Source organism: Lethenteron reissneri, chromosome 20 (assembly GCF_015708825.2).
Source record: "Lethenteron reissneri isolate LAM-NWPU_2019-01 chromosome 20, ASM1570882v1, whole genome shotgun sequence".
Classification (NCBI taxonomy): Eukaryota; Metazoa; Chordata; class Hyperoartia; order Petromyzontiformes; family Petromyzontidae; genus Lethenteron; species Lethenteron reissneri.
In genome coordinates this window covers 8098637-8112800 of record NC_083798.1, presented here as the reverse complement: position 1 = coordinate 8112800, position 14164 = coordinate 8098637, and the positions used below count along the sequence as shown (strand labels likewise).

Here is a 14164-nt window from a genome sequence, read left to right as displayed (position 1 = left end):
GTCGTTGCTTGAAGTACATTGTGCTCACACACACGTATATATGTAGTTGTTTTACGTGCAACGCACACACACACACACGTGTACATGTGGTTACTCTACGTGCATTACACACATACGTATACACGTGGTTGCTGTACTTGCATTGCACACACACACACATGTGTACATGTGGCTGCTGTACGTGCATTGCACGCACACACAACGTGAGTGGGCGGTCAAATTTTTCCACATCGTGATGTTTGTAATTATATATATTGTTTAAGCTAATGTTTTTAAACACTTTCTAGTTCACATTTAAAACCCGCAAAAACATTTACTTTGTGATATTGTGTTAGAGCCAAGTGTACAACCCCAGCTAATAAAGAACTCAACATATCCGTCGTTAACACTGCCCGAAAGAGGATATTTATATTGTGAGTATATATATATTGTGAGTCTAAAATGAGTGACGTTTATGGCAATTTGCCTTCTTCATAGTTGCTTTTTCATAGGTCCTATGAAGAAGGACCATTTCCAAAAACGTATTTTCATACACATACACGCGTTCCTCTTTAGGGCAGCGCTATTGACCAACGTGTTGAGTTTGTATGACCCCTATTCGGTTTTATACGCTCGCCTATACTCTTACGGTTGTCTAGATTGCAAAATGTGCCTCGTGTCAAAGCCTTTGATGGAGAGAAAATTCTACATTATCATTCTTTAAATTTAAGATGACCAGCCCCTCGTTCTATGTATAGTGTATACGATTGATATATATATATATTGTATATATATACCGTATACACACATACATACAACGGCAAAGATTCCCATTCTAGCCCGAAAATACTTTGTAGGGCAAGTGCTGTTAGCGAGCACCTATAAAGGTCAGCACGGCACACGAGCGGTCGGTTGGCCAGCACCACGCCTTTGTATCCCCAGTGGCGATGTTCACACACCGTGCCAGGTTAACTCATTTGAGGCTGAGTCGACCTAGCGGAGGTCCGGGACCGATTCAGTTAATCGTCACCGGTGTTGACCGTGAGCGAGAATCATCGAACTCGGTTCGCCGGGTTCGTAGCGCAGCGCGACTAACCCGCTACGCTCCCCCATACACACACACACAAACACGCAACATACACACTCTCATGCACTCGAATGTATAAAGCTCTCCCGGTAATTGTCGGTGATTAAGAGAAGGTCCCTTGCACCGGAATTGGCATGGTTTGTGAGTTTCATAACCGCCCTCCACCACTACCCCTCCCCCCCCTGCGCCCCCCCCCCGCACCAACCCCGCACTCACGCCACCAAGATGCTAGAGAGCTGACATATTAGCATTTACAGTCAAGAATTATCATCATCATCGTTTTCCGATGGCCACAATGAGGCGCCCGCGATTGAACAGATATTTGTTTTGGTGCTGCTGCTACTACTGCCTTCATCAGAATCCGAATATTTATTCATAATGGAGGAATCCGATGAGCTATAAAGCTCGTTTTCACAGATTTCCAGTAGATAGTTGGTGCAAAACTAAACATATTCGTCAATAAGAGCATTTTGGCCTTAAAAATTGGGAAATATATATTTAATAGGCGTCCGTTTTCTGGTAAAATGGCAATGAACAAGGGGCATTGCCCGAAACGTCGCTTATGTTGTTTTTAAAGGCGACACGGGGTTGTTATTGACAAATGTGTTGAGTGTGTGTTCGAGTTACACTCGGTTTCAGGGAGCCGCCATTGTGTCGTCACACCGCTCGCAACTGGGCAGCGTACACACACGTGACTGTGTCACGTGACTGTGTCACGTGTCTCTCTCTCTCTCTGCGTGTGAATGCACAGTTGGGTTTTCTTTGTTTAATATATATTATCGTGTACATATGGACTTGTTTTTGTCCCCCCCCCCCCCCCCCCCCCCCCCAAATTCACCATCAATTAAATGGGTAGAGGATTATCGTATTTATATAAGGGAGACTTTAATATATATAAACTTTACTGTGCGCGTAATTATATTGATACCAATGATAACAATAACAATTGTAGGAGTAGTGTTAATTATAATAAAACACGAAGCATCGCAGCATGCCCACTAAAAACGAGAACCACACACGCGCGCGCACACACACATTGTACAGCCACGTGACGGGTTATGGACAATATAATAACTTACAACAACGCACACAGACACACCGCGCGACTGTTCCATGCAACAGCAATCTGCATAACGCCTCGATATTGGCAACACTCCACCTTCAAATTGTCGATTTGCCTCCCGTACTTTGTCGGCGATGGAGAAAGCTTCGGCAAAGTTTTACGACCACCAGAAAAAAATATTTTTTTAATAATCTGACCCCCCCCCCCCACCCCCACCCGGCTAAATAAAAACCAAAATTGGCATTCACCAAACAACTTAGAAATCGGGCATCGACCGCGTGCAACGTAAACTCAAATATGACGTCATAACACGAACGCACGCGCAACGTAACCCATATTGTTGTTGTTATTGTTGTGATCGTCGTTGTTGTTGTTGTTACACTGTGCGTGTGAATTGCATTTTCGCATTTATCTTGTACAAACGGAGATATATTTATATATTTATACACTCGTATATGGCTTTAATCACAGCTAAACAAACACCGCTCCAGTCAACGCGTGGGTACACAACGTGAACAGAGTGCAACGCGTCTGTAATCATTCGAATATTCATTCGTTTTGGTATCGAGACAGGTGACCACCTAACTACCTACACACGTCGCAAATAAACCCGCACTTTCATCAGTCGCGTACAGCATCTTGCAATAATTTATGTAATAGTTAATTGAACACGCGTGTACAAAAAGATAAAAACGACTTGCTTCTTGTAAATAGAAGGGAAAAAAAACCCCAAGTCAATCTTCACCGCACTCAAACCAAATAGGCCAGCTGTATTGTTTCATAGGCTATATTCATATAAGTCTATACAGTATTATTATTAAATCTCTATATAAAGATAATACATTATTACCTTTATATATGACATATAAACTTTATACATCATCACCATCATAAAATTATTATCGTCATCATCATCATCATCCGTCTTGCACTTGTGGCTCTCGTCACCACCCGTATCATCATGATCATCAGCAGCGAACACACTTGTGAACTGTAACGTGTCGTAACCTGTGTGCACAAAGACAAAGATCGTCCGTATAGCCTGTAACAGACTGTTGGGGCAAGTGCTGTTAGCGAGCACCTATGAAGGCCGGCACGACACACTAAAGGGGTGGCTGGCCAGCACCACGCCCGACCGCCTTTGTCTCCCCAGTGGCGATGTTCACACACCACACCAGGTACTCATTTGAGGCTGAGTCGACCTAGAGGAGGCCCAGGACCGATTCAAATAATCGTCACTGGTGTTGGCCGTGAGCGGGAATTGAACTCGAGTCGCCAGGTTCGTGGTGCAGCGCCCTAACCGCTACACCACCGTTCACACATGTACACATGTACACACGTACACACACACACAACACATCCCCGCTCTAGCCGTGGAGAGACTGCCATCATCATCGCTACCACACCTGGCGTACTTTCCTTCCTGCTATCGCAGTGCTTCATGTTTTCACACGCCGCAGTAGGGACAACTAATTTAATGCCGAGCGGAGACGATACTCGCCAATGATGTTAGCCGTGGCCGGGCGGAAATGGAAACCCAGGTCGTCGGCTTCGTAACGCTGTACGCTAACCACTGCGCCACCTCTCCTCACAACACAACAAACCTACGCAGCAAACACAAGACAAAGATCCCCTGTATCGCCTTAACAGATTAATTTGGCAAGTGCTGTTAGCGAAGACCTATCAAGGCCGGCACAGCACACGAGGGGGTGGGTGGCCAGCACCACGCCCGACCGCCTCTGTCTCTTCCCGTGGCGATGTTTACACACTGCACCAGGTTACTCATTTAAGGCTGAGTTGACATAGGGGAGGCCCAGAACCGGTTCAGATAATTGTCACTGGTGTTGGTTGCCATGAGCGGGAATAATCGAACTCGCTTCGCCGCTGGGTTCTTAGCGCAGAGCGCTAACCGCTTACAACAGAGACACGTACACTGACGTGCACGCGGACACACAGGCGCATCATCAACACGCACAGACACAGACATTCGCCGACAAGCAACGACGGCCCTTCATAGCAGCGGGTTGGCCGCGAAGTACTGCATTCGATCCCTGTTCAGCTTCTTCTCTTTCATGCGCCTGTTCTGGAACCAGATCTTGACCTGGCGGTCGGTGAGGTTGAGTAGGCGCGAGATCTGCAGTCGCTTCTCCTTGTTGATGTAGACGCTGAAGAAGAACTCCCGCTCGAGCTCGCGCGTCTGGAACTTGGTGTAGGGGCAGCGCTTCTTCCGGGGGCTCCGACCGGCTGTTGTTGCGACACACACGTGCGCAGAAAGGGAAAGAAAACAAATAGACAAGATCCCCCGTATAGCCTTAACAGACTGTTGGGGCAAGTGTTGTTAGCGAGCACTTATGAAGGCCGGAACGGCACACGACGGGGTGAGTGGCCAGCACCACGTGCGACCGCCTTTATCTCCCGAGTGGCGATATTTACACACCGCAGCAGGTGCTCATTTCAGGCTGGGTCGACCTAGGGGACGTCTATGACTGGTTAAAATAATCGTCACTGGTGTTGGCCGTGAGCGAGAATCGAACTCGAGAAGCTGGGTTTATAGCGCAGCGCGCTAACCGCTACACTACCGCTCCCCCCCCCCCACATGCACACACATACACACACACACAGGCGCATATGCACACACGCACGGACCCATGTGCCCCCCCTAAATTCGCACCCCCCCACGCGCGCAGATGCTCGGCCGTGTAGCGCCATCAATCATCGCCGGCGCGCGTGGTCCGGATTGGAGCGAAGCGACTCTCCACGTGGGCGCTAAAACGGTCTCTCGTAAGGCCGGAGACATGCGAAGCGTCAAATCCGAGTCGCTTGGATGGTTACTTCGGTTTCACTCGTCGATTCAATCGTTCTAAGTATGCCCGAAGTGAGTGGGGAGGCATGCGAAAGTGATGCACTTAACAAATGCTGCATTCTCGTAAGAAGAACATGGATGACACAACCGGGCAGTTTGAAATTCTTGCGAATAGCTTCGTGACACTTTTAAGCGTAATCCGTGCATCGTTAATCAAAACAACTACTTTGTTGAATTCAAAGCCGATGTCGATCAGTGATGAATAGTTTTAGCACCTTATAAGTATGGGGGTATTCTCCGTTTACTCTGGCTACCTCGCGTATTTACGAAACGAATACGTTAATTGGCCGAAAGGTTCCAATCACAATATGCTGAAGACGAGTCCTAAGACTCTGACATTTCCATGGCTAAATAAAGAACGTTGCTCGTGACCACGCTCGGTCCGATGTTTGGGAGTAAACAGACAACAGTGAATATTCGCTCCACGCGTCGGAGAGTGACGGCTCAGCACGGGGCCTGTGATCAAGGATTGGTGGATCACACGAAGTGTTGTGCAACTCCCTTCACTCGCGGGCGTTGAGATGCCAGAAGCATGCGGCACAGCAAAGTGATATTATCTGTCCCTTCTGTATGGAATAGCGCGTTGCTCCCTTGCACGCGTGGGCTTTTTTTGGGGGGGTGCTCCGGATTCGTCCCACCAATCACATTGGCTGAACACCTCTTGAGATATATATATAGAGGACTGCGGAGCTCGGAGTAATCGTTGGAGCCGGCTCGCCGCGTGGCTGCTGACTTCACAAGCTTGCCCGTGGTTCATCGCCGATTGTGAGTGACAATTCACGCGATCGACGACGCTCGAGAAAAGTAATACGTTAATTAAACATGTAATGTATTAATAGCTAGCAAACAAACAACGCTCGACAATTGCCAACAAAATAATAAATGCACGCCTAAATAAAGAGACAAAAATGTAGTCTCGAAGGATAACACTTACTGTACTTGTTTTTTTCGAAAGCCCATCGGCCTAAGTGACTTTCCGGACCAACGGTTTACAGCCACATTCGGTGAAGCAGGCAATCTTTGTGCTGGTTTCGACCATCTGGGTCTCATCAGCAGAGTGAAGGTACAGTCGCATCGCCTGCAACGGTGGCTATGCCAATAGCCCCGCCATCGCGAATTTATATCAGAAATTTAAAAAATCTAAAGTTACGAGCCGGATTCACGTCTTCAGCAGATTTGTCAAAACCCATCGCGCCAGATGTAACGTCAATTCCCACGCATACTCCCCCCCCCACGTTACATGTCGTCAGATGTATTCCCCTGACGACGGCGTCGAGCGATGCCATCCGTTCCGAACAATGGGACAGGCGCGTGGCCCAAAACAGAAAATTGCGTTCATCGGCCGATTACGTCAAGGATTGAAATCGATTTGGCCCATCGTCGCCTTCATGAATTTAAGACTCTATCCAACAATTGTTTTGGTGATGTAAGACGACACACACACTAGCGGCGCATATTTGTCTAATAATCTAGACACGACAAAGATCCCCCGTACAGCCTTAACAGACTTGTGGGGCAAGTGCTGTTAGCGAGTAGCACCGATAAAGGCCGTCACAGCACGCGAGGTTGGCCAGCACCACGCCCGGCTGCCTTTATCTCCGTAGTGGCGATATTTATACATCGTAACCAGGTACTCATTTGAGGCTGAGCCGACTTAGGGGAGGCCCAGGCCCGGTTCAGATAATCGTCACTGGTGTTGGTGGCCGTGAGCGGGAATCGAACTCGGGTTGCCGGATTCGTAGCGCAGCTCCCGAACCGCTACAACTACCGCTCCCCATAGGCACACACTCACACGCAAAATAAACATTCGCCAATAACACGCGCAACGGGATTCGTGAATCGGAGCCCAAGAGACTCGGGTCTCCCATCCCCTGCAAGGCGCATGGAGCTGTAGACGGGAGTAAGAAAAGAAAACACACTCACACATTAAACGCTGCAATGTGCACGACCGTAGAGGATGGATATGGGTTTTTTTTTGGTACAAGATGGTCGTTAAGGAAAGGCTAACCAACGTAAGCGTAGTACTCGTGCGGTTTGCACGCGTGCGAAACAGTCGGGCGAGAGAAGACGCCGTACAACAACGCACGTTGCTGATACGCGGCCAAATGTCTCCTTTTCCATATCCGTGAGTGCGAGAGTGTCTGTGTGAAAATGTGGGGAGAGGTAGTGTCGCGGTTTGCGATGCGCTACGCTACGAACCGGGCGACTCGAGATCGATTCTAGATTTGAAGCTTTCGTGACTGCAAAGATTCATATTCTTAGGTTTTTTCGGTTAAGTCACGCAAGTAAAACATCAAAATAAAAATAAAATAAAAAATCACGACGTTTCGGAGGCAACACAAGTCTCCGTCATCAGGTGGGACCGTCACAGCCGAATTAGCTGCATCAAGGGTCGAGATCGATTCCCGCTCATCGCCACCAAACACCGCTGACGAATATCTTGAACCGGTCCTGGGTCTCTGCTAGGTCGACTCAGCCGCAAATTAGTAATCTGCTGCGGTGAGTAACCTGGTGCTGGCCACCCACCTCCCCGTGCACCGTGCCGGCCTTAATCGGTGCTACTTTTGCTAACAGCACTTGCCACAAAAGTATGTTAAGGCTGTAAGGGGGATCTTTATCTTTGTGTATGAAATACTGTAGGTTTTTTTTTTTTAAATGCGGGAAATGTGCCAATGTCTGGATAGGCGTCGCTACTGCCTACAGTTCATACAGTGCACCTCAATGCGTGCGCATTGCTTTCTCCGTGTGTGCGGTTAAGGCGCAAGTGACAACGGGTCCGTTCGCCGACTCAAGTGGCGGTGACGTGACCAAGGGCGCTTGTGCCAGGCTAGGTGCACGTTTGAGGCCACGTGAAGTGTCGAAGGCTCGCTGACAGGAGGGCGGTCACGAGACGGATCCCAGGTGCTTATGGGCTCGTGGAGTGGGAAGACTGGGAAGAAATACTCTCGCAACCACGTTCACAACAAAGACTCCCCCCCCCCAATATCGCCTTTGACACGCCGTTGCGGGCAAGTGCTGTTAGCCAGCCACCTCTAGGAAGAGCACCACAACCACAACAACGGCTATTCGCCACTAAGTGGCGGTGACGTCCCCCAGGCGCTTGTGCCAGGCTACGTGCACTTTAAGACCACGTGAAGTGTCGAAAGGCTCTCTGGCAGGAGGTCACGGGACAGACCCAGGTGCCATGGGATGACTGACTGAGATGACTGACACACACACCCACATGAAGGTCACACACACACACATATACTGACATGCAAACACATACGCACGCGTATATAGCACACACACACACGTTGACAAGAACGCGCATGGCGAGGTGTGTTGTATACGTGGGATGACGCAGGTCGTGCAGTTCCGGAAGAGACGGGTGGGTGAACCCGGTGTGAATGTTTATGGGGGTCCCTGTGTGTGTGGGTGTGTGCTGAGGGTCTGTGTATGTGTTTGCCAGATTGTGTGTGTGTTCCAGTGTGTGTGTGGGTGTGTGCTGAGGGTCCCTGTTTGTGTGGGTGTGTGCTGAGGGTCTGTGTGTGTGTTTGCCAGATTGTGTGTGTTCCAGTGTGTGTGTGGGTGTGTGCTGAGGGTCTGTGTGTGTGTGTTTGCCAGATTGTGTGTGTTCCAGTGTGTGTGTGGGTTTGTGCTGAGGGTCTGTGTGTGTGTGTTTGCCAGATTGTGTGTGTTCCAGTGTGTGTGTGGGTGTGTGCTGAGGGTCTGTGTGTGTGTGTTTGCCAGATTGTGTGTGTTCCAGTGTGTGTGTGGGTGTGTGCTGAGGGTCTGTGTGTGTGTTTGCTCGGGGTGCCAGATTATGTGTGCTGGGTGTCCGTGTGTGTGTGTACGTGTTCTGGGGGGGGGGGGGGCGCTGTGTGTGTTTGTGTGCTCGGTGTGACAGTTTGTGTGTGCTAGGTGTGTGTGTGTGCTGGGGGTCTCTGATTGTGTGTGTGTTCTGGGTGTCTGAATGTGCGTGTGTTTGTGTTTTCCGGGTGTGTGTACGGGGCTTCCTATGTGTGTGTGGGGGGGGGGGGCTTCCTATGTACGTATGTGAAATGGGGTGGGGTACACGTGTGTATGTGTCTTTCCAATAGTCTGTTAAGGCTATACGGGGATCTTTGTTTGTTTGTGGGTTCCAATGAATATCGAGTGGGGTCTCTATGCATGTAGGTGGGGCCGTATGAGCATATCTGTAGAGGGGCTCTATGTGTACATGTGTGTTCATGAGGTTTCTATGTGTGTGTATGTGGGGGTACACGTGTGTGTGTGTGTTTGTCGGGATTCCTATTTGTGTATGGTGGTGGGTAGATGCATGAGTGTGTATTTGGGGGTGCACGTGTGTGTGTGTGCTATTGTTGGGATTCCTATTTGTGTACGGAGGTGGGTTGATGTGTGTGTGTGTATGGGAGTACACGTGTGTTGTGTATAGAGGTGGGTTGATACATGTGTGTATGTGGGTACACGTGTGTGTGTGTTATTGTTGTGTATGGAAGTGGGTTGATGGATGTATGTGTATGGGAGTACACGTGTGTTGTGTATGGAGGTTGGTTGATACATGTGTGTATGGGGGTACACGTGTGTGTGTGTTATTGTTTTTGTAGGGAGGTGGGTTGGTGCATGTGTGTGCATGACGGTTCCCTCTATATATGGGGGGGGGGGGTGCACTATGAGGGGGGTGTGATGTTCTGCATGTAAGAGGTTCTGTGTGTGGGGGCTGTGCATACGATGTTGTCTGTATGATGATGCGAGGAATGGAAGGGGGCTGTTTTGGTGTTATTAGTATGGGCGTGTCCCCGTGCAAGTGGTGTGTATAGGGGGGATGGTCCTCCTTGTACACGTGCTGGAGGGAAGGAGTCTTTGTGTGTGCGAGTGTCCCTGTGGGCTAGCGCTTGTGCGCTTGTGTGTGTTTTGTGCGTGATGGAGTCTCTCCCTCTCTCTGTGTGTGTGCCAGGAAGAGAGCGGTAGTGTTAGCGATGAGCGCGCTGCACTACGAGCCCAGCGACCCGAGTTCGATGCTCGCGCACGGCCCACCAACACCAGTGACGATTATCTGAATGGGTCCTGGACATCCCCTAGGTCGACTCAGCTGCAAATAATTACCTGGTGCGGTGTGTAAACATCGCCACTAGGGAGACAAAGCCGGTCGGGCGCGGTGCCTGCCACCCACCCCATCGTGTGCCGTGCCGGCCTTCATAGATGCTCCTCGCTAACAACACTCGCCCCAACAGCCTACACATCCCTCTACGCGGGGCATCTTTGTCTCTGTACGTGTCTGTACGTGCACGTGTCCCAGTGTGTATATATACCCCTGCGTGTGCGCGCGCGCGCGCGTGTGCGTGCGTGTCCATGTATGCGCATGGACACGCACACACTGACCCCCCTCCACGGGCATGCAGGAGGGGGCTGCAGCTGGAAGGCCACTGACCCCCCCCCCTACCAGACCCCCCCCCCTGCCCCCCGTACCCGCCGAGCCGCACGCCTTCTGCTCGCTGGGCCGCGCGGCGAGCGGCGACGCGGACGCCGCGGACGCCGCGCCGCTGCCGACGTCGCCGCCGCCGGACTCGGCGCCGCTGTCGCCCTCCTCGCGCTCGGCAGCCCGCGCCGCCTGCCCCCCCTCGCCTCCTCCAGCCGCCGCAGCCGCCGTCGCCACCCCCCCTGACTGGCCCTGTAGGGACCCCCCCGCAGTGGCGGCGTAGCTGCCGGAGCCGTGTTGCTCCTGCTGCTGCTGATGGTGATGATGGTGGTGGTGGTATCCAACGTAAGCCGTCGACTCGAAAAACTGATCGAAGCCCTGCGGTAGAACACCGTTGCGCCCGAGCTGCGCGGGTCTCTGCTGCTGCTGCTGATGTTGTAGCTGCTGCTGCTGTAGCTGTTGTAGCTGCAGTCCGGCGGTAGAGGAGGAGGAGGGAGAGGATGAGGAGGGGAGTTCTCCGCACACCGAAGCGGCGAACCCGGCTCCGATGGCGCCGAACACCGCCGCCTCGACGCCCACTCGGCCGCCCTTCGAGGGAACTCCAAACCCATCGCTCGCCGAACATCGCGCCGCTTGCAGCTGCTGCTGATGCTGCTGGTGCTGCTGCTGCTGCTGGTGGTGGTGCTGTTGAATCATGGCGACGTTGTCTCCGGAGAATCTGTTGTCCCAGTGTCTCATGGCTGCGTCCTGGAGTCCATAGGCTCTGAAAGGGCCCCCGTCGCGGCCCGAAGGGAGCGCGCTCGGCGCGGGGTACGGGTAGTGAACTGCGGGCAGGAACGGAGGCACCGCTCCCAGGTCGCAGTAGCCGTGACAGGCGGGGAGGTAGAGGCCCTGGTGGTGGTGGTGGTGGTGGTGGCCACTACCACCACCTCCTCCTCCTCCTGCTGCTGCTGCTCCACTTCCTCCTCCGCAACCCCTCTCCTCCAGCTCCATGTCGCGAGAGAGCGCGCGCGCGCGTGCGTGAAAGAGAGATAGAGAGAGAGAGAGGAAGAGAGAGAGGAAGAGAGAGTGATGTCTCTCTGTGCACAACACCGACACTGCTCAGGGACCCCCGGGTGATGTTTTCATTTTGCGGCGAGGTAGGGCGTGAACGTCGCTCGTACGGAGGTCAGAATTCTGAATTAAAGGAGATGGGTGGAGAAGGAGGAGGTGGTGGTTATGCTGGTGGGGGGTGTGGATGAGAAGGAGAAAAGGGGAGCTGGGTCGAGGGGTGTGGGGTTGTTGGGGGCGGAGGGGGAGAGGGATGAGGGGTGGAGGTTGAGCGTTCTCCTAGAGATGACACGTAATTTATCTGCAAGCAGGCAAGCCGGCCACTGGGCGGGTCATGTGATCGATAGCAGAAATTCCCATATATCAATATGGCGCGTAAGCGTGCGGAGGTGATGCCAAAGCGATGTGCCTGCCCCTGTTTATGTTTTTTTTTTCATCTTAAAAAACAACAACCCCGAAAAGAGATCTCACGTTCGGCGTGTAGCATTCATCATAATTTATCGTCGGATGATTATTTATAAAAGCGCTCACGGAACAACAAGCGTAGAGTCATCTTGAAACACAATTGAAACGTCCGGTTCATGTGAAAGGTACCAAAGTTATGTTTTCGGGATTATTATTTAGGCTAAATCGGAAGAAGGCTTCGTTCGTGCGCTTGTGTTTAGGGGGCTCTCGCGCTGTGCTGTTGTGTGACGATTTCTCTCAAAGTAACGATGCGCGATCGAACTTGCTTCACTTGAAGGGGGGCGGGGGTGGGGGGATTCTACGCATTCGAGCACACGGACTGCAATTTGATCTTCCCCGTGCGGTCATGCCCCCGCAAAACAAAAAAATGAGCGGCGGCTTCGCGTGAGCTGATCATCGCACGTTCGTTCAAAAGCCTTTAACACAACATCGAAAACATCTCCTCGTGACATTTTCCTCGAGCTCGACCCCACCACCGGTATACACACACATTACACAACCATCCTCCTACACCGATATAGATACGTGTGTGTACGCGCACATGTGTGTGTCTGTGTGCACGCGCAAGGCTATCTGCGCGCTCGCAGATCGCCCCCTCTCTCTCGCGCGCGCACAGCGCACTGCGCGCGGCTGCTGGGCACGGCGCGCCTCTGAACGCGCACGCGTTATCTTTGTAATGAAGGCTGTAAATCCGGCCGATAATGGAAATGCAGATTTATGGTAAACATTCATTCTTTTAATGCGGGGGAGGGGGGTGTGGTGTGTGCAAGTCGAGCGAGCCCGCGATGCTCGAGGAGCCCTCGAGAGAGACGCAGGCAAGAGGAGATGACGGCGGAGACGCGCCGTGGTGGTGGTGGGGGGGGGGGGTCGGTTCCCCATCCTTGACAATGAGCTGTGGTGGAAAAGCGAAACGGTCGTGGGCGAGCGCTGCTGCGCCTGCATCGTTTATTCGCGCCCCCCCTCGCAGTATATATCCTTGACGAGGCACCGCGAGTCGGAGCCATACACGGCTAAAGACGGCCTTGGTGATGGTATTGTTGTCTGTTGGGTTGTGGCTGGCAGTGGTGGCATTGTCACGCGGCCGATGTTGTGTGTGTGTGTGCACATAGCCTGGCACGAGCGCCGTGCTGATGTCACCGCAACTTAGTCGAGAATGGCGGTTGTTGTTGTTGTGAATGTGTGCGTGCGTCTGCGAATGTGATGCAACTTTCGTGCGGTCGTTGTCGTTATCGTTTTACATCGTAGGCAAAGTGTCTGGGTTGTCAGAGATGTAAGTGAATTGTGATTATTGTGTTGGTTAGGGGTTCTTGTATGTGTGTGTGTGCTTTTTTACATCAACTCGCTTTCGTTGTTTGCGTTGCAGTGATATTACCACCCGCCCTCCCTCCCCCCCGATTTCAGATGCAATCATTCATCGGCGACTGTGGTGAATAATTTATAATGCGGGTGACGACGGTTTGGTGAGTGAGCCTTTGTGATGTGGTGGTGATACGGTTCGATGGTACGGTTTCGCATTTTTGTCTGCGACCAAAATCACTCTCAATAACCGCCCCATCTCGGATGCTTAAGAAGAGGTGATCCCGTTTAGGATTGGGATGGGTGCCTCACTGAGGTTTTACCAGGTTGCGTGGTAGGTGTGGAAAGTAGACTCGCATTAGAATGTAACACGTAGGCTTTCGCTACAAATATATTTACGCGATCTAGCCCAGCAAAACCTGTATTATGGATGGCATTATAATTATTACAACATTTGCGTCTGTTATTTGTGTGATGAAGGTTGAGTGTGTGTAACATTTGTGTGTTTTTGTTTGGGAGTGTGTCATATTTTTTGAGTAATGATGTTTGAGTGTGCGTATGTTATGTTTTTTTTGTGTGGGGAGCGGCGGTGCAGTGGTTAGCGCACCGCGCTACTAACCCGGACACCCGAGTTCAATCTCCACCCACAGCCAACATCGGTGACGAGTATCTGTATCGGCATTGGAACCTCCTCTAGTTCGACTCAGCCTCAAATGTCTGTAATTTTTGTGGAATTGTGTATTTTATACGTGTGTGTGTTACTTTAGTGGTGACGATTGCACGTGTGTGGGTGAGGTTCGGGTCTGTGTGACATTATCTGTCGCGTAAGAAGAAGACGACAACGATCACGCTAATCGTGACAGACCGCGTACAGCCACAAGGCACTAACCTGACATTTCATTGCAAGACAAATATTCCCCGTGTAGCCTTAACAGACTATTGGGGCAAGTGTTGGTAGCC

General features: G+C 51.4%; 1 protein-coding gene across 1 annotated transcript; it reads right to left on the bottom strand.

Annotated features, from left to right (window-relative positions):
* Positions 1-2350: 2350 nt before the first annotated feature.
* LOC133344497 (homeobox protein Hox-A11-like) lies at positions 2351-11386 on the bottom strand. The gene is made up of 4 exons (XM_061554470.1): positions 11368-11386; positions 11096-11217; positions 10444-10771; positions 2351-4373 (listed from the first exon to the last, which is right to left on the bottom strand). The coding sequence occupies exons 1-4, from the start codon at positions 11384-11386 to the stop codon at positions 4141-4143; spliced, it is 702 nt and encodes a 233-aa protein (XP_061410454.1). The 3' UTR covers positions 2351-4140.
* Positions 11387-14164: the final 2778 nt, after the last annotated feature.